Source organism: Vicugna pacos, chromosome 9 (genome assembly GCF_048564905.1).
Source record: "Vicugna pacos chromosome 9, VicPac4, whole genome shotgun sequence".
Classification (NCBI taxonomy): Eukaryota; Metazoa; Chordata; class Mammalia; order Artiodactyla; family Camelidae; genus Vicugna; species Vicugna pacos.
Window position 1 is genome coordinate 56,272,550 of NC_132995.1, and position 25,803 is coordinate 56,298,352.

General features: G+C 39.1%; 1 protein-coding gene across 7 annotated transcripts in view; it reads left to right on the forward strand.

Moving 5' to 3' along the window:
• The window catches only part of SPAG17 (sperm associated antigen 17), a 356,415-nt gene that overhangs the window by 303,844 nt on the left and 26,768 nt on the right, over nucleotides 1-25,803 (forward strand). For all 7 annotated transcript variants that reach the window (XR_012075867.1, XM_072967909.1, XM_072967912.1 and 4 more), the window contains 12 exons: nucleotides 6,864-7,052; nucleotides 8,843-8,988; nucleotides 9,093-9,223; nucleotides 10,976-11,103; nucleotides 12,650-12,832; nucleotides 13,811-13,924; nucleotides 14,449-14,494; nucleotides 16,596-16,695; nucleotides 16,918-16,965; nucleotides 19,684-19,783; nucleotides 20,526-20,628; nucleotides 22,322-22,453. Coding sequence is in view for 6 of the 7 variants with exons in the window: in XM_072967909.1 (XP_072824010.1) it covers nucleotides 6,864-7,052; nucleotides 8,843-8,988; nucleotides 9,093-9,223; nucleotides 10,976-11,103; nucleotides 12,650-12,832; nucleotides 13,811-13,924; nucleotides 14,449-14,494; nucleotides 16,596-16,695; nucleotides 16,918-16,965; nucleotides 19,684-19,783; nucleotides 20,526-20,628; nucleotides 22,322-22,453 (1,420 nt within the window). In the remaining variant the exon portion in view is untranslated. The remainder of the gene's footprint in view (nucleotides 1-6,863; nucleotides 7,053-8,842; nucleotides 8,989-9,092; nucleotides 9,224-10,975; nucleotides 11,104-12,649; nucleotides 12,833-13,810; nucleotides 13,925-14,448; nucleotides 14,495-16,595; nucleotides 16,696-16,917; nucleotides 16,966-19,683; nucleotides 19,784-20,525; nucleotides 20,629-22,321; nucleotides 22,454-25,803) is intronic.

Below are 25,803 nucleotides of genomic sequence, written 5' to 3' on the forward strand. Positions count from 1 at the left end.
TAAAGGAGGCCGGGAAAATTGCAAATTTAACCAATCACCGGTGCCTTCTTTAAAATGTGCCTGAAACCACAGAGAAGCCTCAGAATTAGTCAAGGTCCAATGGGGTTCTCTGGGCCTGGTGAATGTGGAAGAGTCAATCTGAGAAGCTTCCAGAATGGTGGAGTAAGGACCTCCAAAAATCTACTTCTCTTTAAAAACAACTAGAAAACTGGAAATATTGTCAAAATCAACTTTTTCAGAGGTCTGGAAATTAACCAGAGGATGACAATAATCTGGGCATTGTTTATTTAAATAAAAAGGAAAGAAAGACTGACACTGTGGCAGAACAGCCAGATTCCTCTCCCCTCCGCCAGTTCCATAGCATCCTTGAAAATCACCTCCATGTGCATGATAGCTATGAAAACCAGCACTGACCAACGAAGAATAAATTTGGAGCCCCTCAAAAGCTCCATCACAAAATATTGTCATTGTTTGGCCTGTCTGGCAGTTCCCTGGAAACCTCCACCTTCAGGGTTGTCTTTATTTGATCTAACTCTGAGCTCACTCCCTACAAACAGGCTTTTCCCCAGAGAGAGGTAATTATTTAACGTTACCGCTGCCTGAAGTGGCAGTAACAAACAAGAGGCTGAACAAAATAGTTAAAGGGTAAAGAAGGGAAATGAGAAGTCCATAGAGGGCTTTGAAGAGCTCTGACATATTCCTTGGACTCTAGAAAGCTGCACTTATGTGCAAGGCTATGTAAATGCCCATAAAAGAACTCAGAAAGCCTTGGTCTTTCACTCTTGCCGAGATCGAGAGGCTCTACGCAAGCAGGGAGTGAGGGCTAAGGTCGGATTGCAGACTTGCTGCTGGAATGTTGGAAAAATACCTCACTAGGCAAACAGCCCTCAGCAGAGGCTGAAAGATGCATTAGTTTAATTACTTAAGACAACATCTGCCTAATTATGAGCAGACCTCTGAGCAATGATACAAACATGTTAGGTCTGCACATGACAATAAATATAAATGTTAAAGAAAGAGTTCAGGAAAATCACTAAACAAACAGCCAACAATAACAAGCCCTGAGGCAAGGGTCTAATTTCCAGAATTGTACACTATACTACTTAAAATGTCCAGTTTTCAACAAAAAATTATGAGGCATGGGGGAAGAAAGGGAAATTACGGCCCCTAAACTGGGGTGGAGAGGGAGGAAGCAATCAATAGACACTATCCCCGAGGAAACCCAGACTTTGCACTTAGTAGACAGAGAAATGTAAGTCAGCTATTATCATATGTTTTTAAAACTAAGGGAAATCTTATGTAAAGAACTAAAGCAAAATGTGAGAACGATGCTTCACCAAGTGCAGAAATTACTAAAAAAAAAAAAAAAAAAAAAAAAGAGAGCGAAGAAGGAGAACCAAACAGAAAATTCAGGAGTTAGAAACATAATAACTGTAATGAAAAATTTACTAACGAGGCTCAACGTAAAATTTTAGCAGACAGAGGAAAGAATCAGCAAATTTGAAAATGATGAATTGAGATTAACCAGTCTGAGGGAGAGAGAGAAAAATGAATGAAAATGAACAGAGCCCCAGAGACCTGTAGGATAACATCAGGCATATCAACTTCTGCATAATAAGAGCCTGAGAAGGAAAAGCGAGAGAGGCAGAAAGATTATTTGAAGAAATAATGATTTCAACCCTCCCAAATTTGATGGAAACAATCTTCCCATAAAGGAATCTTAACTTCAAATAGGATAAACTCAAGAGAGATGCACACCTAGACAGATCATAATCAAACTAAAGACAAAAGGCAAAGAAAGACTCTTGAAAGCAGCAAGAGAGAAGAGACTCATCAAATATGAGGGAATCTCCTGATTTCTCATCAGAAGCCATAGAGTCTAAGAGGCAGCGAAATGACATATTCAAAGTGCTTAAAGAAAAAGATCATCAACGAAAAACTCATTATTCAGTAAAATTATCCTTCAAAAATGAAGAAGAAATTAAGGTATTTCCAGAAAAACAAAAGCTGAGAGAATTCACTGCTCTTAGATATACCCTACAAGGAAAAGTAAAGGGAATCCTTTAGGCTGAAATGGAAGAACACTACACAGTAACTCAAATACATACAAAGAAATGAATCTTAACGGTAACTATATAGGTAACTACATAAAAGACAGTATACATGTATTTTTGTTTGTGACCTTTTTTTTCTCTTTGATCTAAAAGTCAACTGCATAAAGCAACAATTACAAAAGTGTACCTACGTGCTTATAATGTATCAAAATGTACTTTTTGATGATAACAAAAGGGGGAGAGGTAGAGCTATATAGGAGCAAAGATTTTGTGTAATATTGAAAGTCTTAGTATTAATTCAATCTAGACAGTTATAAATTAAGATGTTATTTGTAATCCCCAAGAAACACTAAGAAGATAACTCAAAAATAGTCAAAGAAACAAGGAGCTAAAATGACACCCTTGAAAATATCTATTTAAAACAAAAAAGGACGCTAATGGATGAATAAAGGGGGAAAAAGAGATGTAAGGCATATAGAAAACAAGTAGAAAATTGGAATATGCAAATCTGACCTTACCAGGGATTACATTAAATATAAATCGATTAAACGACCTAATTGAAAGGCAGATATTGGAAGAATGGATCACAAAGCATGATATGAGTACATGCTGTCAACAAGAGATACACTTTATGATAAAGACACAAATAGGTTAAAAGTAAAAGAATGAAAAAAGATATACCTGCTGTAACTAAGTGAAAGGGAACCAGAGTGGCTCTGCTAATATCAGGTAAAACAGACTTTACAACAAAATATTGCCAGAGACAAAGAGGATGTATTATAATGATAAAAAGATTACTCCGTCAAGAAGACATAACAATTATAATCATTTTATGCACCTAACAACAGAGCCCAAAAACAAATGAGTATTTCCAGAGCTGTATATTGTACGTTTTAAAATGCATAGTTAAAAGGAGAAATAGACAATTCAACAGTAATATTTGGAGACTTTAGTACTTTTTAGATACTAGACAATATCTAAAATAGAGAAGATCAACACAAAAATAAGACTTAAACGGCAGAATAAACCAAGTAGACCTGCTAGAGATCTATAGAACACTCCACTCACTATGGAGAATACACTATGTTCAAGCGTGTGTGAAACATTCTCCAGAAAAAACTCGATGTTACACCACAAAACAAATATCAGCAGATTAAAAAGGATTGAAATCATACAAAATATGTTCTCCCACCACAGTGGAATGAAATTAAAAGTCTGTAACAAAAGGAAGTTTGGGAAATGCACAAATATGTGAAAATTAACACAAAGAATAAATCACAAAGAAATTAAAAATACTTTGAGATGACTGAAAATAAAAATTTACACAAAAACTTATATGAAGCAGAAGCAATACACAGAGAAGGATATGTATAGCTTTAAATGCTTAAATGCCCATATTAAAAAAGATCTTGAATCAACAACCTAACTTTTCATCCTAAGAAACTAGGAAAAAAAAGAAGGCAAACTAAATGTAAAGCAGGCATATGGAAGTAAATCATAAAGATTAGAGTAGAAATAAGAGAAAGAATAGAAAAAAATAGAAAAATTAATAAAACCAGAAATTGTTTTATTTGACAAATTTTTAGCTAGACTTATAGAGACAGACAGACAGACAAGAGAAAGCGGGGGTAGGTAGAGAGGAGACACAAATTACTAAAATTAGGAATGAAAGAGAGGACATTACTTCCAACTTTACAGAAGTAAAAAGGATTATAAGGGAATACTATGAACAATTATGCAGAAACAAATTAGATAACCTAGATAAAATGGCTACATTTAGGGAAAGGCACAAACTACCTAACTCAAGAAGCAATATAAAATCTCAGAATAAATCTAAAACAACTAAAGAGATTGAATTAGTGATTTAAAACTTGGCACCTGGCAAAGCCCAGGCCCAGGTGGCTTCATTGGTGAATTATGCCAAACGTTTATTGAAGAATTAACACTGAACAACCTTTCATAAACTCTTCCAAAATATAAAAGAGGAAGGAACACTTCCCAACTAATTATTTAAATCAGTATTACTCTGACACCACAACTAGACAAAGTCATCGTGAGAAAATTCCAGACCAATATCTATGAAGATAGATGCAAATCCTCAAGAAAATGCTAGCCAACTAATCTAGCAGCATATAAAAAGGATTATACACCATGACCAAGTGGAATTTTTCCCAGGAATGCAAAGTTGGTTCAAGATACAAAAATCACTCAATATAATATACCATAAGAATAGAGGACAAAGCCACATGATCATTTAAATAGACTCAGAAAAAGCACTTGACAAAATCTAACACCCTTTCATGATTAAAAAGAAAATAACTCAATACACTAGGAATAAAAGGAAACTTCTAAGGAATCCTAAGGAATACAATCTATCAGAAATATAGTGTACACACACACTATTAGAACTAATTAAAAAATTCAACATTGTGAGATATAAAATTGATCCACAAGAATCAATTGTATTTTTATACATTAATAATGGACAATCCAAATTGAAATTAAGAAATTCCATTTAAAATAGCATCAAAAATAAATAAATACTTAAGAATAAATTTAATAAAATAAATACAAGACTTCTACACTGAAAACTACAAAACATCACTGAAAGAAATTAAAGAAAACCTAATAAATGGAAAGATATACTATTTTCAGTTTATAGAAGACAATATTGTTAAGATGGCAGTAATCCCCATGTTCCCTGTCAACATCTCAACTGCCTTTTTTGTAAAAATCAATAAGATAAAATTCTTTTGTTACTTCAAGTTACCCAGAAAAGCCAAACCAATCTTGAAAAAGAGGAATAAAATTGGATTACTCATACTTCCTGATTTCAAAACATATTTCAAAGCTACAATACTCAAGACAGTGTGATACTAGAATAAGGATAAACACATAGACCAATGGAATGGAACAGAGAATTCATTTATTGTCAACTTGTGGTCAGTAAATTTTTTAAAAACATGCCAAGAAATTTGACGGGGGAAAGAATAGGCTTTCAACAAACAATGAATAAAGTTGAATCCCTACCTTACACCATACATAGAATGAACTCAAAAGCAGCAAGGACTTACTGTAAAAGCTCAAACCATAAAACTCTTTCTTTAGACCCACTGAATGTACAACTTAAAAGAAAACACAGGTACAGATCTTCAAGTCCTTGAATTAGGCAATAGTTTGTTAGATATGACATCAAAAGCACAAATTTTATCAAAAATTTTTAAAAGTTTGTGTTCAAAGTCCACCACCAAGAAAGTGAAAAGACAACCTATAGAAGATGTTATTCGTAAATCATATGTCTAATAATAGTCTAGTGTCCAGAATATGTAAAGAATTCCTACAACTCAACAACAAAAACTAATAATTGTAAAGGTGGGCAAAGGATTTGAATAGACATTTCTACAAAGTAGATATATAAATGGCAAATAAGCACATGAAGAGATGCTCAACGTCATCAGTCACTAGAAGATGCAAATCAAACTGCAATGAGCTACCACCTCCCACCCACTGAAATGACTGGAATGAAAAAGATAATAACAAGTGTTAGTGAGGATGTGGAGAAATTGGAACACTCATGCATTGCTGGTGGAAATGTGTCATGGTGCAGTCACTTTGGAAAACAGTTTGGCAGTTCCTCCAAAAGTTAAAAATAGAGTTATCATATGATCCAGCAATTCCACTCCTAGGTAGATATCCAAGGGAAATTAAAACACAAAAACTTGTACCCAGATGTTGATTGCAGCATTTTCAATAATAGCGAGACTATGAAAACAACTGAAATGTCCATCAATTCATGAATAAACAAGATTTGGTATATCCACACAATAGAATATCATTCATCCGTTAAACAGAATGAAGTACTGACACATACTACAACATAGATGAATCTTGAAAACATTATGCTGAGTGAAAGAAACCAGACACAAGAGGCCATATGTTGCATGCTTCCATTTGTATGAAATGTCTGAAATAGTCAAATCCACAGAGACAGCAGATCAGTGGTTGCCAGGGGTTAGGAGTAGGAGTGATGCAGAGTGACTGCTAATGTCATTTGGGGGATGATGAAAATGTTCTGGAATTAGTGGTAATGTTTGCACAAGGTTTTAAATATACTAAAATCCACTGAATGTACACCTTAAAAGGGTGAATTTATGGTATGTGAATTATACCTCACAAAGGAGTTTATCTGAACCAGAAGTCATTATACAAAAGCTATTACTTAAGGCAGGGATCAACCCTTGAAGGGGCTCTGAGGAGTGGCAGGAGAGGGGTGGGAAGGGAGCCAAGGGATGGACAGCCTGTCATTTTTTTCTTTGAATGAATGTCACTTGTTGAGGCAAAAGACGGAAGAAAAAAAAAAACACCAGAGAAATGAGGATAAATAAAAGATTCTAAATGCATCTGGCCCATAGTTTTTGACCCTCTTGGAGATACTTCTTGCCCAAGAACATAAAAGGATTCTAAACATTTTGGATAGGGCCAAGTGTGTTTACTTAAGTTAAAATATTTTTTAATATTCTGTGTTAAACATCCTAAATAAGAAGGAACAAGGCAATTACTTGGAAGAGGTACTATAGTGAGTAGATAAAATATGAGACTCGGGAGCAGTTACATCCTGATCATTCAGTTTGCCTCCTTATCAAGTCATCTTCCCAAAGCTTAAGTCCTCTTGGGTCATGTTTTCTTCCTGGAAACACAGGAAGTTGTGGCTGGGATCTAGGGGTAATCTTTTTCCTAAAATGAGTTTCCAAAACCCTCAAATCAAGCGGGAAATTTTAAGTCATTTCTCTCCTTCTGTTACCCTTCCAGGTGTTACCTCCAAATACAGGCTGTCTTTATATTGATAGGGATTGTTCGGCTATATATTGCCATGAATCAAGCAGTGATATGTACCATCCTTTCCAAAAACGTGAGCAGCTGAGAGCCAGCAGGTACGTCATGAAGCACACATCAGAGGTTATCTGCGAGGTCATGGATCCTGAAGGAAACACCTTTCAGGTAAAGTGCATCCTTAGTTTGGGGAGAGAGGCTGCGTCTTCGCTGTGGAGATATTTCACACTGGAGAATTTCCCTGTCACTTTTTCCCGTGGCTGCCTTGGGATTAGTTATCCACTTACTGCCAGTACCTGGGACAAGCAGTAATGAATGTCAGTATCTTTCATTCTCAAGGGTACTTCATTAGGGGACAGCAAGCACCTAATTGGGATGGTTGAAATGTTAAAGCCAAATAAGTAATTAGAACAAAAGGGAAAACAACATTACTAAACGCCTAAAAATAATGCCAACAAAGAGGAATGATGTAAGAATGCTCTGTATCAGGGTTAAAATGAGAGAATGTGCGTGGAGCAGCAGGCAAGTTTGTTTGCTGAGGCAGAGAATCCACGGTGAGAAGTTATCAGTTAGTGTGAGGGTCCAGTAGGGCTGATGATGGGGAGGTGGCATGCCCAGAGAGGTGCTCAGCTCTTTGATGGTAGAGCTCTGCCTTCTGTTTCTCTGTCCTTCCTCTCATCCCTGTGGCCAGGTGTTGGCCAACCATGGCCATGTCTTTATATGGGCCCACAAGCTGAGTATCGTTTTTATATTTTTAAATGGTTGGGAAAATTAAAAGAAAAATATTTCATGACACATAAAAATGATAAGAAATTCAGATTCCAGTGTTGTTGTAGAAAGTTTCGTTGGAACACAGCCATGCTTCTTTGTTTACGTGTTGTCTATGGCTGCTTCCACACGTGATGGCAGAGTTGAGTAGCTGCAACAGAGACTGTATGGCCTGCAAACCCGAAAAGGTTTGCCAGCCCCTGCTCTGGTATCTTTTTTTTTTTTTTCACTCCTCACCCAACAGTGGGATTCCATGTGTTAGCTAGCAAGCAGGTGGCAAAGTTATTTTTTAGACTTGGAACTCTACTCCAGAGTCCCTGACTTTGGTATGCCGATAAGCCCTGATCCAACTTAGTTTTTTTTGTGCTAAGTAAGTGAGACTCCTCATAGCATAAATTCGGGCTACTAACAGGTTTCAATGGACAGTGCATTGAAATTGACTTTCGTTTGTTTGTTTGTTTGTTTTGATGGAAGTATTGGGAATGGAACTCAGGACCTCATGCATGCTAAGCACGTGCTCTACCACCGAGCTCTCCCCTTCCCACTTGAAATTGAGACTTAAAGCCCAGACTCTCTAAGTTGAAATACCCAAGCCAGGCATTCTTCTAGGCATTGATGCTCTTCTAGGGGCATTCCCTTCAGTGGCCTGTCAGCCTGAACTGCACTCCCTCCTGGAGACAGCCATGCCCCATCTAGATGGTAGTAGTGGCCAGAACAGTTCTCAGAGAGATACCCAGTCTGTTTCCCTGTGTAGTCTACCTGTGAGTCCTAATTCTGTGCTTAGAATCACAGAACATAAACCTCTCCCATGCTGTCACTCTTTTAATATTTCAAGACAGCTGCCCACATGGATAGCCTTTCCTCTGTGATTAAATTCCCAGTTCCTTGAACTTATCCTCAGAAGATAAGGTTGTGAGTCCCCTGCCGTCCTAGTCACCTTCTCTGAGTGTATTCCGGTTCATCTTCTAGTTCGCTTTCACAGTCCAGGTGCGGTTTGTAAGTGGAGATGTGCTCCTAGGTTGTCACTTTTATTAATGCAAACTATACTTAGTGCACAATACCTCACAAATAAATATCCCTGATTTTCTGAGTATACCAAAAGATCGCCTGCCTTCTCAAATGAGATCAATCGAAATGTAAGCTTTATAGCATTTTTGTACTTTTAATTGTTTATATACTGTGTCCCTTAGGTCATGGTTGATGGTACCGTGTCAACTGTCCTGCCTGAAGACAATTTGGAAGATGATTTAAATTCAAAGCCTGAAGGCTATGATACTTTATCATCTACTCACCTCCGTAAGAATCACCTGCAAATCTATGGTGAACATGTCCCCAGGTAATATGATACAAATAATATCCTGAGTTTTGTTTTCAATTCCAGGTTCAAGGAGCATTTTAGCTGAATATGTCAAGGGATTAGATTTTTATTTCTTCAAATAGGTTTTTTGTCATCTATGCTGATGGATCCGGAGTGGAACTTCTTCGAGACAGTGACATAGAAGAATGCCTCTCCTTGGCGTATGGAGACTCAGCGACTGTGGTTCTTCAGGAGCCCGTGCAGGAGCAGCCAGGTAGGGACCCAGCCTGGGACTCACTGGGTCCCTGCACCAACTCGCATCCTCCTAACCGCATCTACCCCGCCTCATCTCTGCTTTCTTCCCTTTGCTTGCTTTTCAACTCTGCTTTCCACCAGCCATGTCAGCCTATTTATACAGTGGTTTATGTTTATACCACGCTTTAAGCATCAACCTATGCAAATTGGTCCCTCCCCGACCTGTAAGCAGATTGGTACCTGTGTTCACGTACGTTTGGTATGTTTCGTTGTGTATCTAGGTTCCTAGTTATGTGTTTGTTTCATCTTGGTAGGAAAAAAATAAGTGAGGTATCTTTTGTAAGCCCATATTTTGTCACTTGGAAGATATTGCCTTGATGAGTTTAATATGATAAGAAAAGAAAGTGCATTTGATCTGTGAGTTAGAACGCCAGCCTGAAATATAGTATATTATATATTTATTGGGTGTTTACATATTTGAATCAATTTCAGAGAAATCAGTGTGTAACTAAATATTAGAGACTTACATTACATTCAGTAAGAACTATTGTATATGGAATGTGTATTTAAACGCAGGAAAAAAACACTTTCATGTTATCTGTGTACCAAGCCAATGTGCTGTGTCTAGGTTTGTGTGTGTGTTTCCTTTGTATCTTTTCTCTGGTGGGACAGATTTTGTGCTCATTTATGAATATACCTGCATCTGTGTAACAATTGTATCTTTTACTGTATCTGTGACCACATGCGTGATATAATCAGCTTTGCTCTTTCTCTGTGAATGTGGGGAGTGGGGAGCTCAGACTGTGCGGTGCACGTGTGGAGCTATAAGAGAATAAGAATTCATCTCAAATTGCTTTATTAGTCAGTCGTTTAACTAGCATCTGCTTGATAGCCCACCAAGTGCCAAACACTGGCTGGGTGTTAGGAATCCAATGGACTCTGCTTTCACAGAGCCTAGAGTTTAGTGAGAGAGCTAGGCATTAATTATATAGTCACACAAGCAACTGTATGATTATAAATTGGTGAAAGGTCCATGAAGTAAAGGATTAGGTTCTAAGACAGCACCTAACAGAGGAACCTGACATCGTCTGGAAGGCTTCCCGGAAGACACTGGAGCCAAGAGCTGGTGGATAAGTAGGCGTTAATTAAAGTAGGAGGAGGAGCTTTCTTGAAAGAGAGAATGCCAAGCAGGAAGCTTATAGCTTTGGGGAACAGAGGGAAAAAAGCCAGTGTAGACAGAGGACAGAAAGGAGGAGAGCGTAAGCTAAGGCAGAGGTGGGAAAACATTAAGGACTCACTTTTATCCCAGGAGCAGTGGGCAGGACAAGAAGAGTTCACATCACGGACAGACATCATCGTCACCCTGACCACGGAAGAAGGTTCATTCACAGAGTAAATACGGGCAGAAACATTAGTTGTAGCTGGAGTCTCAAACAGGCTCCCCTGAGGGAAATAATCTAAGGTGGGGGTCAGTGGAGAGGGAGGAGGTGGATGAAGTCAAGAAATGTTTAGTGGGAGAACTGACAGGACTTGGCTGTGGTTTCTGAAGGACATGCAGGTGTCGATGAATACTTTCGGGTGATCTCAATCCAGGCTCTAGGTGTTCCAGTGATTAAAGCCTCTCCTTTCTGGTTAAGACTGTAAGGCCCTTGAGCATAAGCGCTGTGTCTGGCTTGTCAAAAGTGTTTATTGGACATGGTGAATACCTACTGAATTTCTCAGAATATTTTTAATAGAGAAATGATCCTCTGACAAACTCTCTGTGAACCAGGTGCCCTGAGCATCACTGTCCTTCGCCCTTTCCATGAGGCGTCACCTTGGCTCATGAAGAAAGAATTAGATACGATTGTTCCTCCGAATCTCCAGTCAAGGACGTGGGACACATTTCCTTCAGTGGAGGTACAACATTTTCTGCTTTCAAGTAACTGTATTTGCATATCCATCCATCTGTCCATGGATTGGAGTCCAGGTCTTCTCCTGTGTATTCACATATTTTCATTCTTAACGTAGGTTGTTAATGAGCTCAAGGAATTTTATATTTGAAGATGTTAACATTTGTAGATTTTAGAGCAATCTACCTGACTAGCTGATCTCAGTTTTATTTCTTGTAGCTTGAACATCCTCCAATAATATGAAAATATCTAGTCTGAGTAACTCATGTTACACCGCTCCTGTAATGTAATTACTGACGTTATGCGATACACAAACTGAGTATATAAGAATAATATGACGTATTAGAGGGAATTTGCAACTGCCATTTAAAAAGTAAACATTATGATTGCATCAGTTTAGAGAAGCCCCACCTAAGGTTTTTTTAAAGGATGAAAGAAATTATCTTGATCAAGAATCACGAAGCCCTACATTTTGCAAGGTTTGCTGTTTCATTTTGGAAACAGTTTATGTAATATGTCCAGTATACTGTCAAAATGTTTAATTATTAAGTTAGTGAAGGCACTGATATGATCAGAGAGCGATATTAGTGTTAAGTTTTCATTATGAGCACGTAAGAAAACAGAGATCTCCTAGCCCTATATTTTAATTTGGCGACTATAATCAACACAGGGAATGAAGATGATTTGGATTCTAGCCTGGACTCTGTCAATTATTAGTGTGGGATTGGGACAAGTCATACTGGATCTCTACCTCCTTATCTGAAAAAATGAAAAGGCCACTCCAAATAGTTTACTAAGAGTATATCCAAGTTGAAAGTACTGCATTATGAGAAGCAATATGCCACTTCTGAGATTAATGGAGGAAGTTCATTCTCTTCCTCTGCAACTCCTATGGCTGTGACTTTCTATGCCAGGGGAATGGCCCCGACATCAGACACACTTCAGGACATAGCATCAAAGCACACCACTCCTGAAAATCAGTTACAAGGAGCACACAGAGACGTGGGTCCACTCCAGGCAGACATTCCTGCCTGAGGGTCCTGGAAGCACCTTGGAGGCATGCTTAGTCTGGAGTGAGCTCAAGGACCACTCAGATCTGTGGGATGATTTCTCTCTGAAAGAAGCTCTCCAGGTCCAAATGAACATGGAATCAGAAAGTTAAAGATGGCTTTCAGATGTCTTGGGTGACCTGTGGTATTTATTAAGGAACAGTCACGCATTTGGCACAACCAGGCTGCCGCTGTGTTACCGTGGTAAAGCATTGCTGAGCATCCCCTAAATGCTATCCCAGGAGACATCATGCAACAGGAATTTAAAATAGCCTTATTTTTGGTAACACATAGAAAGAGGCGAACTTGCCCAGTTCTGTCCCCAATTTTCCTTATATTTGCAAACCTTTTTGAGAACAGGGATCACTTTTTTCATCATTGTATTCCCTAACAGGTGATTCCTAGCATCATGTTATATAATAAGTCCTCAGTGGAAAAAAAAAATAACAACATTAAAACATTTTTATTTCTCTGATGGTTGTTTTTCTTTGATTTTGTTAACAGAAAAAAACTCCAGGACCTCCGTTTGGCACTCAGATTTGGAAGGGCCTCGACATTGGGTCCAAGCAGTTAGTGGGTGCCCCAGCCCCTACCCTGAAAAGCCCCGATGTGCTCCAGATACGCCAGTTCATCCAGCATGAGGTCATAAAGAATGAGGTGAAACTGAAGCTGCAGATGTCCCTAAAGGTAATGGACTTCACGTACCCTGACCCCAGAGAATCAGGAACAGGGCAAATCAGTCCTCTCGGTTTCCCGTGGAACCTGAAATTATGTAATTCTACCGATACTTGTCTAATGCAACACGTGACTGTCAATCTTCTTGTGGGTAGGAGGTTGAGAGGCAGAAAATCCTTACTGGTTCCCATAAGATACAGAGAAGGTTGAGGCCCCAGAGACATTGAGAAGACAAGTCGCTTTCTCTGTGACTGCTATGTAATCCTCCTCCTTTCTCACTATATGGAAGACTGACCTAGTAACCTCTGAAAAAATAGAACTGCAGATTAACCTGATACTTGTCCATGGAAGAAAAAGATTGTTGGTTTTGAGAAATGGTCTAAGAATTCATAAGTATGTAGTTAACTGTACAAGCTATGTACAGGTGTAAACTGTGTAACTGTCATAGGTCTAGCTACCTATCACAGCTCACTGTCCAGTGTGGCAGCTCTCTCAGAACGTGTACTGTTTGTGCTTTGTTTATGATTAGATACTCAGCACGTGGCATACAACAGGGGACCGTTATTTATGGGAACAGATCAAATATTGATGGAAAAAGTCAGGTCTGTTTCTCTTGGAAGCAAAAGCATGGACTGAGCAACTTACATTCATAGAATCATGAAGACTGTACCTGGAAAGGACTCTAGAAATCATCTAACCCAACTCTGCCCATTTTACTTACTGAGTTAGAAGCCGGGCCTCTCTGAGGTCCTCATACAATTCTAATGCGCTGCAGCTCTTAGAGCTGTACTTTGGGACTTGTTAAGTCTTTGCTTATTAACATAATAAGGAAAAGGCTTTCCAGATTGTTTGACCCATAACCCGTTGCTGAGCATTGTGAATGTAACATATTCTTAACCTTTTTGTAGTATTTCAGGTTGATGTTGACAATTTGGAACTCTCGCTACCATATTTCCGGGTTTTTTTATTTCTTTTATCCTGCCGATTTAGGATTATATAAATCATATTCTAAAGAAAGAAGATGAGCTACAGGAAATGACAGTTAAAGACTGCAGAACCGAGGAGGAAAGGGGCAATGCAGCAGATCTCCTCAAACTAGTGATGGTGAGAAGGAAATGTTTCGTATGCCAGTGCTTTTATTCAATATTAGATGCTTCAAGACAAAATATTATAAATAATAGCTGTTTCTGCCACTTCCAGGAAGCATTTCCCTCCTTATAATTTCTTATTTCTGTGCAACTCTGACTTTTTATATGTATCAAATTTTCCAAATGCTTTTTAGGCTGTTCCTTAAATCATAAATAATTCTGAAGGCTTTTAAATGAAAGTTTTTACTGTCTTCAGAGAAACTGACATTCGTTGCAGTGTTATATGAATTCATGAATGAAATAGAAAGGAAGGAAGAGCAATTTCTACACTGAAAATGATTTCCATTTTTAGAAATTTGCTAATTAAAAAAATAACTAAAAAAATCAAATAACTTTCTGTATCGGCATTAAAAAACTAATTCATTTTACGGTTATTTCCATAAAAGATCAATTTGAGCACATAAAGAACCCTTCTAAACAAAGTAAACTTTGTATGTAATATGTTCATCACCGTTAAGGAATTCTCTATTTTCATTTCAGTCTTTCCCTAAAATGGAGGAAACTACAAAAAGTGATGTTACTGAAGGTAATTACATTTAATCTTTTCTGCAAAATGTCTGCAAATTTCAAAGGAACAGTTTTAAATACACTTCTCATTCTCTCATTTGATAGCAAAGTACCGTGTGTGTATTTCTGTTGTCATATTGGCCATGATGTATTGTGATGATTTATTTATATATTTTTCCTGCCCAAACTGTAAGGTCCTTGAAACCTTGATGGCCTCTAATTCCTCTTTAACTATCACAGGGTGAATGAAAAAAGTTGACATTTCTCTTTTAAGTTAGCCTCAACTTGTGTTTAGAACATAGCAGGCATACAGAAAAGAAACAATTAATCAATCTACACTCCACCCCCAACACACACAGACTCAGGAACTCTGGAGCAATGATGCAGCTGTCACCAAAAAAAAGCCTTGTACCGTTTTCCACAGTGAAACAGTCTCCTTTTGGAAAACACGTCTATTTGAGGATTTATACAGCCCCAACAAAGTTGGTTACATGGTTTCATAGTTCACAAAGACAAGCAGTGGAGAACTTGGTGGTTTGGGGTTTCTTTCCTGTTTTGACCATATGACAAAAGTCAGAAACTGGCAGCCACTGGCTCCCTTCAGGCCACAGATGTGTCTTCTGTGTCCCCCACAGTGTTGGCTTGCACAGCTGTTTCTGTTGTTTTGAATATCTGAATTTTCCTTTCCTTGAAGTGCCCTGGTGTCACATGGTGACGTGTTGGAGGTGATCGGCAGCTGCCCCCTTAGAACGGCCGTGAACGGAAGACTCCATCCCACCCGCAGAGTCCGCCTGGCCTCACACTCTGTGGTCACGCCTTTGCCTGGGCAGCCTCTCGTGTTAGGGTTGCCAGATTTCACAAATAAAAATACAGAAAGCCCAGTTAAATTTGAATTCATCAAACGGCAAATATTTTGTATTCTAAGTATGTCCCAAAATAACATGGTATATACTTATACTAAAAAATGACTTGTCATTTATCTGAAATTCAAATTTACCTAGATGCTCTATACTTTATCTGGTAACCCAGTGTTGTAGCATTTGAGTTTGTAACCTCTGGTGTGAGGGAACAAGGACTGTAGAGGGAAATTCGCAGGTTGCCTGATAGTGAAGGACAAACGAAGCTTATTTTTCAAACAGACGAACGGATGCAGGGGTCAGAGTCTTGCATGTTTACAGCTGCCCTTGAATTATTAATAGTGGTGATCCTAAGTCAATAGTCCCCAAAGCACTTCCTTGAAACACTAGTCTATGAGATAGTTCCAGGAAAAAAAAAAGACCTTTATGATAAATTAAGTTTGAATGGAGGGTAGAGGGGAGGGCATAGCTCAAGTGGTGGAGTACGTGCTTAGCATGCACAAGGTCCTGGGTTCAATCTCCAGTACCTCCTCTAAACATGAATAGATGAATAAACCTAATTACCTCCCCCCTCCAAGATAAAATTAAAATAAATGAATTAAATTAAAAAATTTTTAAATAACAAGTTTGGATAATGCTGCGCATTGCCTTATTTTCTCAGACAGCCACGATGAACACTAACTAATGAAGGGTCCAGAAAAGTCCTGCAGTAATGAAACATACTTAGTCCTGTATTAATCAGTGTTTCCCTGGCTCATATAACCATGGCACATGAAACCTTTTTATTTTTATCTCCTGTTAACATCCCGCTGAGACCACGTTCTATGGCATAAACTTTGAGAATTACTGTCCAAATGATCAAACAACCATGATATTATATTCAGAGCCTTAGGTTTGGATCCTTAGATACCATTTTTTAGAAAACCGATTTCCATAAAACGTTTAATTTTTTTTAAGTTCTGGTGCTTCAGATGTGAAGAAATTCAGTTAGGTAGAACACAGACTCATCCCCTGATAATGTGGGACCAATAAGGTGTCACTACATTTTACATTTTGACTATAAGATGTGTGTTCTCTTGTAGGATATTTCATACAGAGGCCTGGTTTCCTGTTATATGGCAGCTGGGTCCTTGAAATTCTAGTAAACACTTGATAGATTGAACATAATCTCTTAGAAAACATCTCAAATGAGTCGTTTGGTACCAATTGTGTGTTGTGCTGTAAAGAAGTGAGGATAAAAATTTAAAGCATCTATTTTTTAAGTTGCAGCCCACTTAACTGATTTATTCAATCAGTCTTTGGCTAATACTCCAGAACGTCCACCAGAAACATTCGATACAGATTTCTTTGAAAAGAAGCGGAGGTAAGCTGACCCAATAATGTGTTCCAGTGAGTCTTCAGCACACAATGATCCAGGAGCTGGGGGAAGGGGCAGGTGTCACACTGAGGGGACTACACTGAGGAATCTCAGCCTTTCTTCTCCCACACTGTTAACAATGTATCGCAGAGGTGGTTTTTCTTTCATTGTTTGTAAGCTGAGAGTGTTGCCTTTTTTCATCATGCTTTTTCCTTTCCTTTCACACAGGCACACAGAAACAGTAAAGCGCTGGAAAGAAAAGATAGCCCAAAAGAGGTAATGCTCTCCTGAAGCATACACATAAGCATGTGAAAAGGCCCAGTTTTGTGGAATCATAGAATTTTAGAATGGGATACATTGAAAGATCCTATTGTCCCGGCTCCCTGCTGTTCTTTAAACCTCTGCTGTGTTTCTGCCCGGGGGTCCTTCATCTTTTGTGCAGTGATGTTATTAGCCTTTGGTGAAGCCCATTTGACCATTAGGTAGATCTTCTCTCTCTCCTAAGCAAGGAAGCTCTCAGGAAGTCTCTGTGCTTTTGTAATTCGAATAGACTAAGAAATGTTCTCGAACTTAATGAAGAGCAAAGTCATGAATATTCAAGGATTCTTATAATGCATCTTATAATGATGAACGCGCTGTAAGCATTATGTGCTTTGGTTTCCTTTCAGTCCGAGCTGAGTCTTCCAACCCCAGCTCTCTCGCCGTAAAGAAAGGAAACCAGATATATTTATTGAGTGTATAGTAGGACAGATGGCACTATTGTACACATTTGTGTGGCTCCTCTCCAGAATGTCTCCTAGGATGAATATGCTTCTTAATAAAAATGTCTCGGTTGCCTTGTGGAATGTGTTGGAGAAGTGATGAGATAAGACCTTCAGTCTCAGGGGCCACCCCTCTATGCGAGGTCAAACTAGAGGGTATATGCTTTCTTAGAGACTCTCCTTGAAAGTGATTCCAAGAGCCTGGAGACAGTACATGCCTGGGGCGGGGCAGTAGGGGGTGGAGTGGGAAGATGGGGGACACGTGAGACAGACTTCCTTTTCATTACATATTCTTTTATGCTTCTTGAATTATGTACATGTGTTATCCATTCACATTTAAAAAATTTTGAAGCTAACAAATTTTGAATTTTAACCCATAGGTAGGTAATGGCAAGCCAACCAAAGTTTTTGAAGAGGGAAGGTGTCCTAGAAAGAGAAGGGCTGGCAGTCTGGAAGATGGATCGGGGAGGAGGGTTAAGGAAGAAGAACATTTTGAGGATCTAGGAGGTGGTCACCACGTGTCAGATGCCATGGAAGAATCAGAAAGGAGAATGCAAAGGGGAATTGGGGCCTGTCAGTTGGAAGGGTCACTGGTTTCTTTGGTGAGAACAGTTTTAGGAGAATGGGAGCCAATAGCCAGGCTGCCAGAGACTGATGAATCCAGTGAGGCAGTAGAGATATTTTCAGGAGAAATTAGAGTTTTTTAAATAAGATGATACTTGAATGCAGCCAGTATTTCCAGAGAGGCTGTCTCGGATAAGAGAAAGAGCACTGGTCTTAGAGCCAGCAGGCCTAGAGTCAGCTCCAATCTGATTACTTGCAGACTGTATGATGCACACTGGTTGTTTTACTTCAGTAAAATTTACTTTAAGAATTCAGTTTGCTTATCTATAAAGTGAGAATGGTTAGACCACCTAATATCTAAGCTCTCTGTCAGTTCACCACCACCTGACATGCATGTGCACTTACCAAGGTCATGAGCTTGGAGGCAGGCAACCTGGGTTTCAATTCAGACTTCACCTCTCACTAATTATGTGATTTAGAGTAGGTTATTTCTCTGCACCTTGATTTTTTTGACCAATAAAATGAGGATAATAATAGTAACTCATAGAGTTATTATAAAATTAAATGTAAAGTACTTTGCAAAGTTCCAAGCACGCAGTAAGTACTTAAAAATGAAAACTATTTCAGGTGGGGTAGGTTCAGCTACAATTAACAGACAACGCCCAAATCAGTGCTTTACAAGAAAGACGTTTATTTTTTCTACATGGAAGAAGTCAAAAGTGGGCAGTCCGTAGTGTGCAATGCCACAGCATCATGGGGAACTAAGATTCCTTCTTTCTGTTCCATCATTCTTAGCACATGATTTCCATCCTCAGGGTTGCTTCATAGTTGCAGAATGACTGCTGCAGCTCCATTCATTTCATTCATAATTTAGGAAGTAGACAGAGAGATGAGGCAAGAGCAAAGGGAAAGCCTTCCAGCTGAGTTAACCGTTTTTAAAAGCTATCTGGAGCCTCACCCAGTGACTTCAGTTTACTTCTCACTGGCTAGCCCACTATACAGGGAAGGCAGGCAAGTGTAGCTTTTAGCTGGAAAATTGCCTCCCCAATATGCGATTCCCATACTGGAAAGATAATTAGTAGGATTATCATGATTGTTTTATATTTTACTTTGTGATCACTAATCACATTCTTCATAAGCCATTCCCCAGGTTTTAGTTTACTTGCTACCACTGCTGCTGAAATTATGGAAATCAGTAGACTAGCTGGCAGTTAAAACTCAGAGAAATGGAAAGACATGCCAAAAGGCCAGCCGTATGGTTTGTAGCCTTTTGAGACCAACTGGTATCATTATTTCCTGTCTTATATAAAAGTCTGATTTCTGAGGTAGGAAATGTGCCTGATTCTAGAAGAAGTAAAGAATGAACTCAAAGTTAACAAAGAAAAAAAAAGCTTGAGTTGGGTGGGGAATGTAGCTCAGTCGGGGTGGGGGTTATAACTCAGTGGTAGAGTGCATGCTTGGTGTGCACAAGGTCCTGGGATCAATCCCCAATGCCTCTGTTAGGAGGGAAAAAATTTTTTTTAATTCTTTTTAAATGCCCAAGTTAAAGTTCTTAGCAGTTTTACTATTAGTGATCTCTGTTTTCTGTGGGATTGGGAGGTAAAACACAAGCAAATAACATTTTAAAAGACTCTGTCTTCTTTTGCATTGTTCTGGAAATATCAACTAGGAAGGAAATTGAAGAAACACAAAATTATCTAACGGAAATAAGGAACAAAGTAGTATCACCCTACTTCAAATCTGAACTGAGCAAGTTGTATCAGTCTCAGGTAATTGAATGTAATTAACAACAATGGAATTAAGAGTCTTCATAAAAGTCGATGCAATGCCTTTGTTATTAATGTGACCTACCTTTCCTGATGTTGTTTCTTTCCTACTTCAACCGCCAACCCATCAACGGCACTGGCTAACCCATACTGTTTAAACCCATGTCCTCATAAGCATATGAGAGAAATTCTCTGCAGTGTGATTCTGCAGCTTCGCCTCCCTTGCCTGCATCATCACTGTTGGTTACCTTCCCTCATCTCCTTCAAGCACCCCCTTTTTGTAGGTTGAATTCCCCCTGTTGATGATCATCCTCTGATAAATCCCATTTTGAAGTTTTTATTCTGTTAAAATGTCCTCACCCCTTAGCTGCTGAGGCAACACTGAGAGACTGTGAGTTCTCGGAAGCTCACGGAGGCAGAGCAACCCTCTCCTCTTCTGTGAAACCTGGACACTCTCAAGCAAAGGCAGTATTTTCACGTGTTCACAGTTCCCTGTGTTTCTATGAAAATTCCAGATGCTATTATTAACCAGAGGCTGCCTGACAAGAGATGATAGGAAATTATGACTAATTAACAAAAATCTAGAATTGAGTGAACCAGTCTCCTGAAAAACTTGTAGTTTGCAAACTGTATTTTCAGGGCCTTAAAAAGCATGCTTTTCATCACTGCTTGCCAGCTTACCTGCTTGTGGTAGTTGCCCTTCAGCCGTGCGTGAGTCTAATAAGTCTTTGGTTTTTCCTTGAAGTTTAATTATCTGGACTCCCTTTCCAAAAACTTGCCTCCTTTTACAAAGAAAGACGAGGATGCAAACAAGGCAGCTGTTCGAAGTACATTCGATCTTCCTCAAGGTAAGGTGTTTCCATAGTGCTTAATCCTGTTAACATGCTTAAATGAAGAATATCTAATAGTGGCCTCTGAGAACAGAACTATTTCCTTCCACTTTTTGCCTCAGTAATAGCTAATGACATAACGTACTGTGACCAATATATTACAGGTTTGTCTCAGTTATATGAGGAAACTGAGAAGTAAATAAAATTTAGTTTCCATCTTGGGTGCTTAAAATATACTGGAAAGCGTTCAGAAGACCTGACTACTTAAAAATGATGGGAGTTATGAAAGGTTGCTGAATAGATCATTCACATGATTTCAAAGTATCACTTCACACATTACCTGTTAATTAGAAGGACGAGAAGGTGCCTTTACAATGGAGAGAGATGGCATTTTCCATCTCAACCAAGTGTTCAAACTTCTACCAATTGTGAGACAACCTTGCGTTAGGTGCTTTCTCATATAACGCAGCAGGAATTTCCTAGGACCTGTGTAGAATTCTCGCCAAAAGTCCTTAACCTAAATTGAACCAAAAAGAAACAATCAGACAAACCTAGAATGTAGACAGTTTATAAGACAACTGGACTCTTCAAAAAAGTCAATGTCATTAAAAGAAAAAAGATGGGGTGGTGGTTCTGTGTTAAAAGAGACAGGAGAGGCATAAAAACTACTTGGAATACATAAATTGTGGATGCTGAACTGAGGAAAAGAACAGCCTTAAAAGAAGATATTTTGGAGCAATTGCATGAGTTTGATTAAGGGTCTCTATATTAGAGGACACTGTGGAATTGCTGGATGTTTTCCTGGGTGTGACGATAGTGTTGTGGACATGTGGAATATCCTCATTTCAGGAGATGCATGTTGAAGAATTTAGGGATGAAATGAAATTTAGTCCTTCTCTGTAATAAACTGGGCAGTTAAAATACCCAGATAGAGGGATTTTTCTGCTGTACAGTATAATCCCACAAATTCAGCTGCCTGGAATGAGCACAGCCAGGGAAAACATCTCATTACCACAGAGTCTGCAGAGTGAAGATCAAGTCTTATAAATGTGATGGGGTGAAGTCAGGGATGAAGGTGGAGGGTGCTCATGCTGCCACTTGCACCCCAGCAGATGACAGTAACCAGTGGAGCCTAGCCTCTCCTGAAAGGGGGCAAGGCCCCATTTTTTTTCAGCACAGTCCTGCGGGCAGCCACACCATTTAACCAGCTTGGGTACACACACAAATTGAAACGTATTTGCATCCCCAGTTTAAATATTAAACAAATATTTAAAGTTTGTTTCCTATTGTGCTGATTTCTTGGGATACGTTTTAATAAAGAGCTACAGTTTCATAGTAACAAATAGATTTAAGGTTGGAAACGTAAAAAAAAAAATCGCATCTCTGTTACTCTTGCCAGTTAAAGTAGACCAAATTACTTGGTCTCTGTTTCATAATCCAACAAAATAACAACTACTGTGTTAATCTTAAGGCCCAGAAAGAACCAGCTAGCTCCCAGGGAGTGTGTCTTCCTGTTTGTTCATGGCAAATACTGCATCATATACTGAAGAATCTCAGCCTCTTAATGGTTTGTTTCCATTTAGTCTTTCTAAAGAGGGTTGAGGGGAAAAGCACCTTGTTCACTGTAAAGAAGAATATAAACATTAGTAGTCGTTGTATCATTATTGTCCAGAATATCAGTTTAAAATATTTGTTTTGGCTTTTATTCTAGATTCCCAGACAAATAAAGTTGCAGAACAGGAATCCTCAGATATGCTTAATCTTCCAAAATCAGAGGACCTTGTGGATACCAAGGAATCTGCTAGCCAGAAACAAACTAAAAATGTAACAACATCTACCAGCGGTATGGCAGTCATCTACTTTATCTCATTGTTTCCCAAAACTGAACATCATGTCTTTTTGGAGCACCAGAGAGGGGACTGGGGGTTAGGGGTATGGTTGTGGTTCCAGAAAAAGTTCTAGAGGGGCACAGATCCTGGACCTATGAAATTTTGCAAGGCTTCTTTAGCACCTCAAGGCATCTCAGAAAATATTTTGAGAATGACAAGACCCAGATTGAAGGAAAGAAATGACAGGTTTTTTAGATTTGTTATTTTAATATTTTAATTTCATTTATTTTATTTTGATTCATTTATTACATTATTTTGTTTTATCCATGGTTCTAAGAGCTTGTGTGATTTACTTAAAGTCAGGAACCTGGTAACTTTTTATGAGCAGCCAGGAATTTGGTAGTTGGACTTAGACTTACCTATTATTTCAGTACTTTCTTGGTCTGCAGGTGCTGGAAGAGAAAAAATGTAATCTCTGTCTTACACAGCACATCATCTCTTTGGGGTAGCAGAAATTGAAGTATGGAATACTGTAGAATAATACCTAATTCTCACGAGGACATACCACACTGATTTCACTGAAGTTAATTCAACTAAATGTGATAGGTAAAAAGAAAAAGAAAGAAAGAAAGAAAGAAAAACAGAGTAATTTACATTGTGTGGGTAAATTTGCACCCCTTGATTCCTGGTCATGTTCCCTATGGGAAGCCAGATGGGAATCTGACGATGTGTCTTGGTTCCCTCTTATCAAGGGAGCATCTTGCCACATTTATGGGTAAATTAAGAGATTTATCTTACAGAAAACTTTTGCCTTCCTGACCTAAAACTTATCTCTTCTATAAAGCTTATTTATTTAGGAGGTAATTTATTCGATGCGCATTGTGTGCCAGGCATTGTTTTAGGCATGGAAATCCAGCAATTAAGAAGCCAAAAGTCTCAGGGAGCTGAACATACTATGGGCAGACCTAGACAATAAATGAGGAAACAAATCAATGAGAGTTCAGATTATAATAAGTATTGTCACGTAATGTAACAGTTTAATGTATGGAGAGTGTCCTGGGGGAGAGACACAGCTCAGGAAAGATGAGCCTGCTGCTGCCCTCAGCCTCTGCGCAGAGCTGGCCGCCGCTCACACACACTTTTAACGGGTCCAAGCAAGAACTGCAGCTGAGCTCCAAGTCAGCGTGGCAGAGAAGTCTGCTCCACCTCCTGGGAAGCTGTGCTCAGAGCCAAGTAAATAAAATCATGCTCTGAGAGGACCTAAAAGCAAACAAAAATGTTCTCAGGCATAAATACTACAGTCGGCCTCAGCATAGAGACAGGGAACCATTACTGGTTCTTCAGTTGGTCAGGACCTGCAGTAATTTCAGATGATACCACTAGTAAGACCATGCCAGTCATTCAGATATTAAATATACCTCTTTATCAGCTGGTGACCAGCTGCGGCTCCAAGCCCCTCAATCCCCCACCCTCCAATCCTGGAGAAGCCCTGGGTAGGCTCAGTGGATAATAATCCATCTGTTGTAGGAGGCAGTATGGTATAGGGCAGAGCTCAAGCTCTATCTACCTCCTAGTGAAAATAGCTTATTATATAATGATGTATATAATTATACAATGTCTTATATAATGAAGTGTGTGTGTGTGTGTGTGTGTGTGTGTGTGTATAACTTATATAAGGCTCTACTTGACTCCTCATATAATAACTGTGTTACATTGGCCATGCTGTTGAACCTCTCTGTATCTTCCTGTTTCCTCTTCTGTAAAGGTTTATACATCACAGGGTTGTGAGGATTAAACTAGTTAGCATATGTAAAATGCTTACAGCAGTGCCTGGCTCATGATAAACTCCTGATCAGTATTTACTGTTAATGATAATAGTATGAGTGATTATTTGGTACACATTAGACTGGTAAAATGCATTCCTATAAAACAATGATACACATATGGTAAAAATACATGCAGAAAGACACATCGAATCGTGAGGATGGTTGCCGGTAGGCAACAGTGACCAAAGGGGATACGTACGTTAGAACACTGATCACTGAGCTCCACCCCCAGAGATTCTGATTCTGTTCTGGTCTCAAATATGGTTTGTCTGGCATGTGGCTAGGGAATGTCTGTTTTTTCAGAGTCAGCCCAGGGGATTAGGATGCACAGATGAACTGGGACACACTGGGTAGTTGTCCAGGAAAAACTCACTACTCTTTCAGAACACTTCTGCAATCAGGTATGCATGGGTTTATCTCACACCAGGCAATTCTGCAACAACAACTGGGTGTCCTACAATTCAGTTTAATTCTGCCACTAACCAGAGTTAGAACAGACTCTGTGGGTTAAAGGGCTAAGTCTCACAAGGCTACCCCCTACACTTCAGATGCCAATTAGAAGTCCAGATTGTCACTTGTGCTTCTGGCCAACCACTTGTAAATTGGGGTTCCCATGACTTTGCTAGCACAGTGCTCAGAACTCATATAAAGGATTTGATATATGGCACAGATGACTAGCCAGATGAAGAGGTACATAGGGCAAGATCTGGAAGGGTTTAGCACAAGAGCTTCTGTGCCTTTGGAGTTGGGGTGCACCATGCCCCTGGCATGTAAATGTGCTCACCAATTTGGAAGATCTCCAAACCCACTACTTAAGGGATTTTTGTGGCGGCTTCATCATGCAGGCATGGTTGATCATTAACTCAATCTCCATGTCCTCTCTCCTTCTCAGAGGATGGGGATGGAGCTGTGAAATTTCCAAGCTTCTGTTCATGGCTTTGTTTTTCTGGTGATCAGCCCCCATCCTGAAGCTTTTCAGGAGCCCACCAAGAGTCATTTCGTTAGGTCAAAAGACACTCTTATCACCCCAGAAATTCCAAGGGATTTAGAAGCTCTGTGTCAGGAATCAGGGTCCAAGACCAAATATTAAAACAAAGATGCTCCTAGTACTCTTACCACTCGGAAAATTACAAGGGATTTAGAAGGGCTGTGCCAGGAACCAGAGGCAGAGACCAATGTATATTTTTATTATCTCACACTGTCAGGAGGTGTGCTCCTGGTGGAATCTGACACACACGGGGACACATGCCAGCCCTGCCACTTTTCAGTTTCTTGGACAAGTTTTTTTTGTTGTTACTCTTATTTTTTATTGAAGTTTAGTCAGTTTACAGTGTTAGTTTCAGGTTTGCAAGAAAGCAATTCGGTTATACATATACATACAGATACATTTTTTTAGTTCTTTTTCTGTTATGTCTCATTACAAGAAATGAATATAGTTTCCTGTGCTATAAAGTAGGTCCTATTGTTTATCTGTTTTATATATCATAATGCATATCTGTTAATCCCAAACTCCTAATCTATCCCTTCCCCCTCCTTCC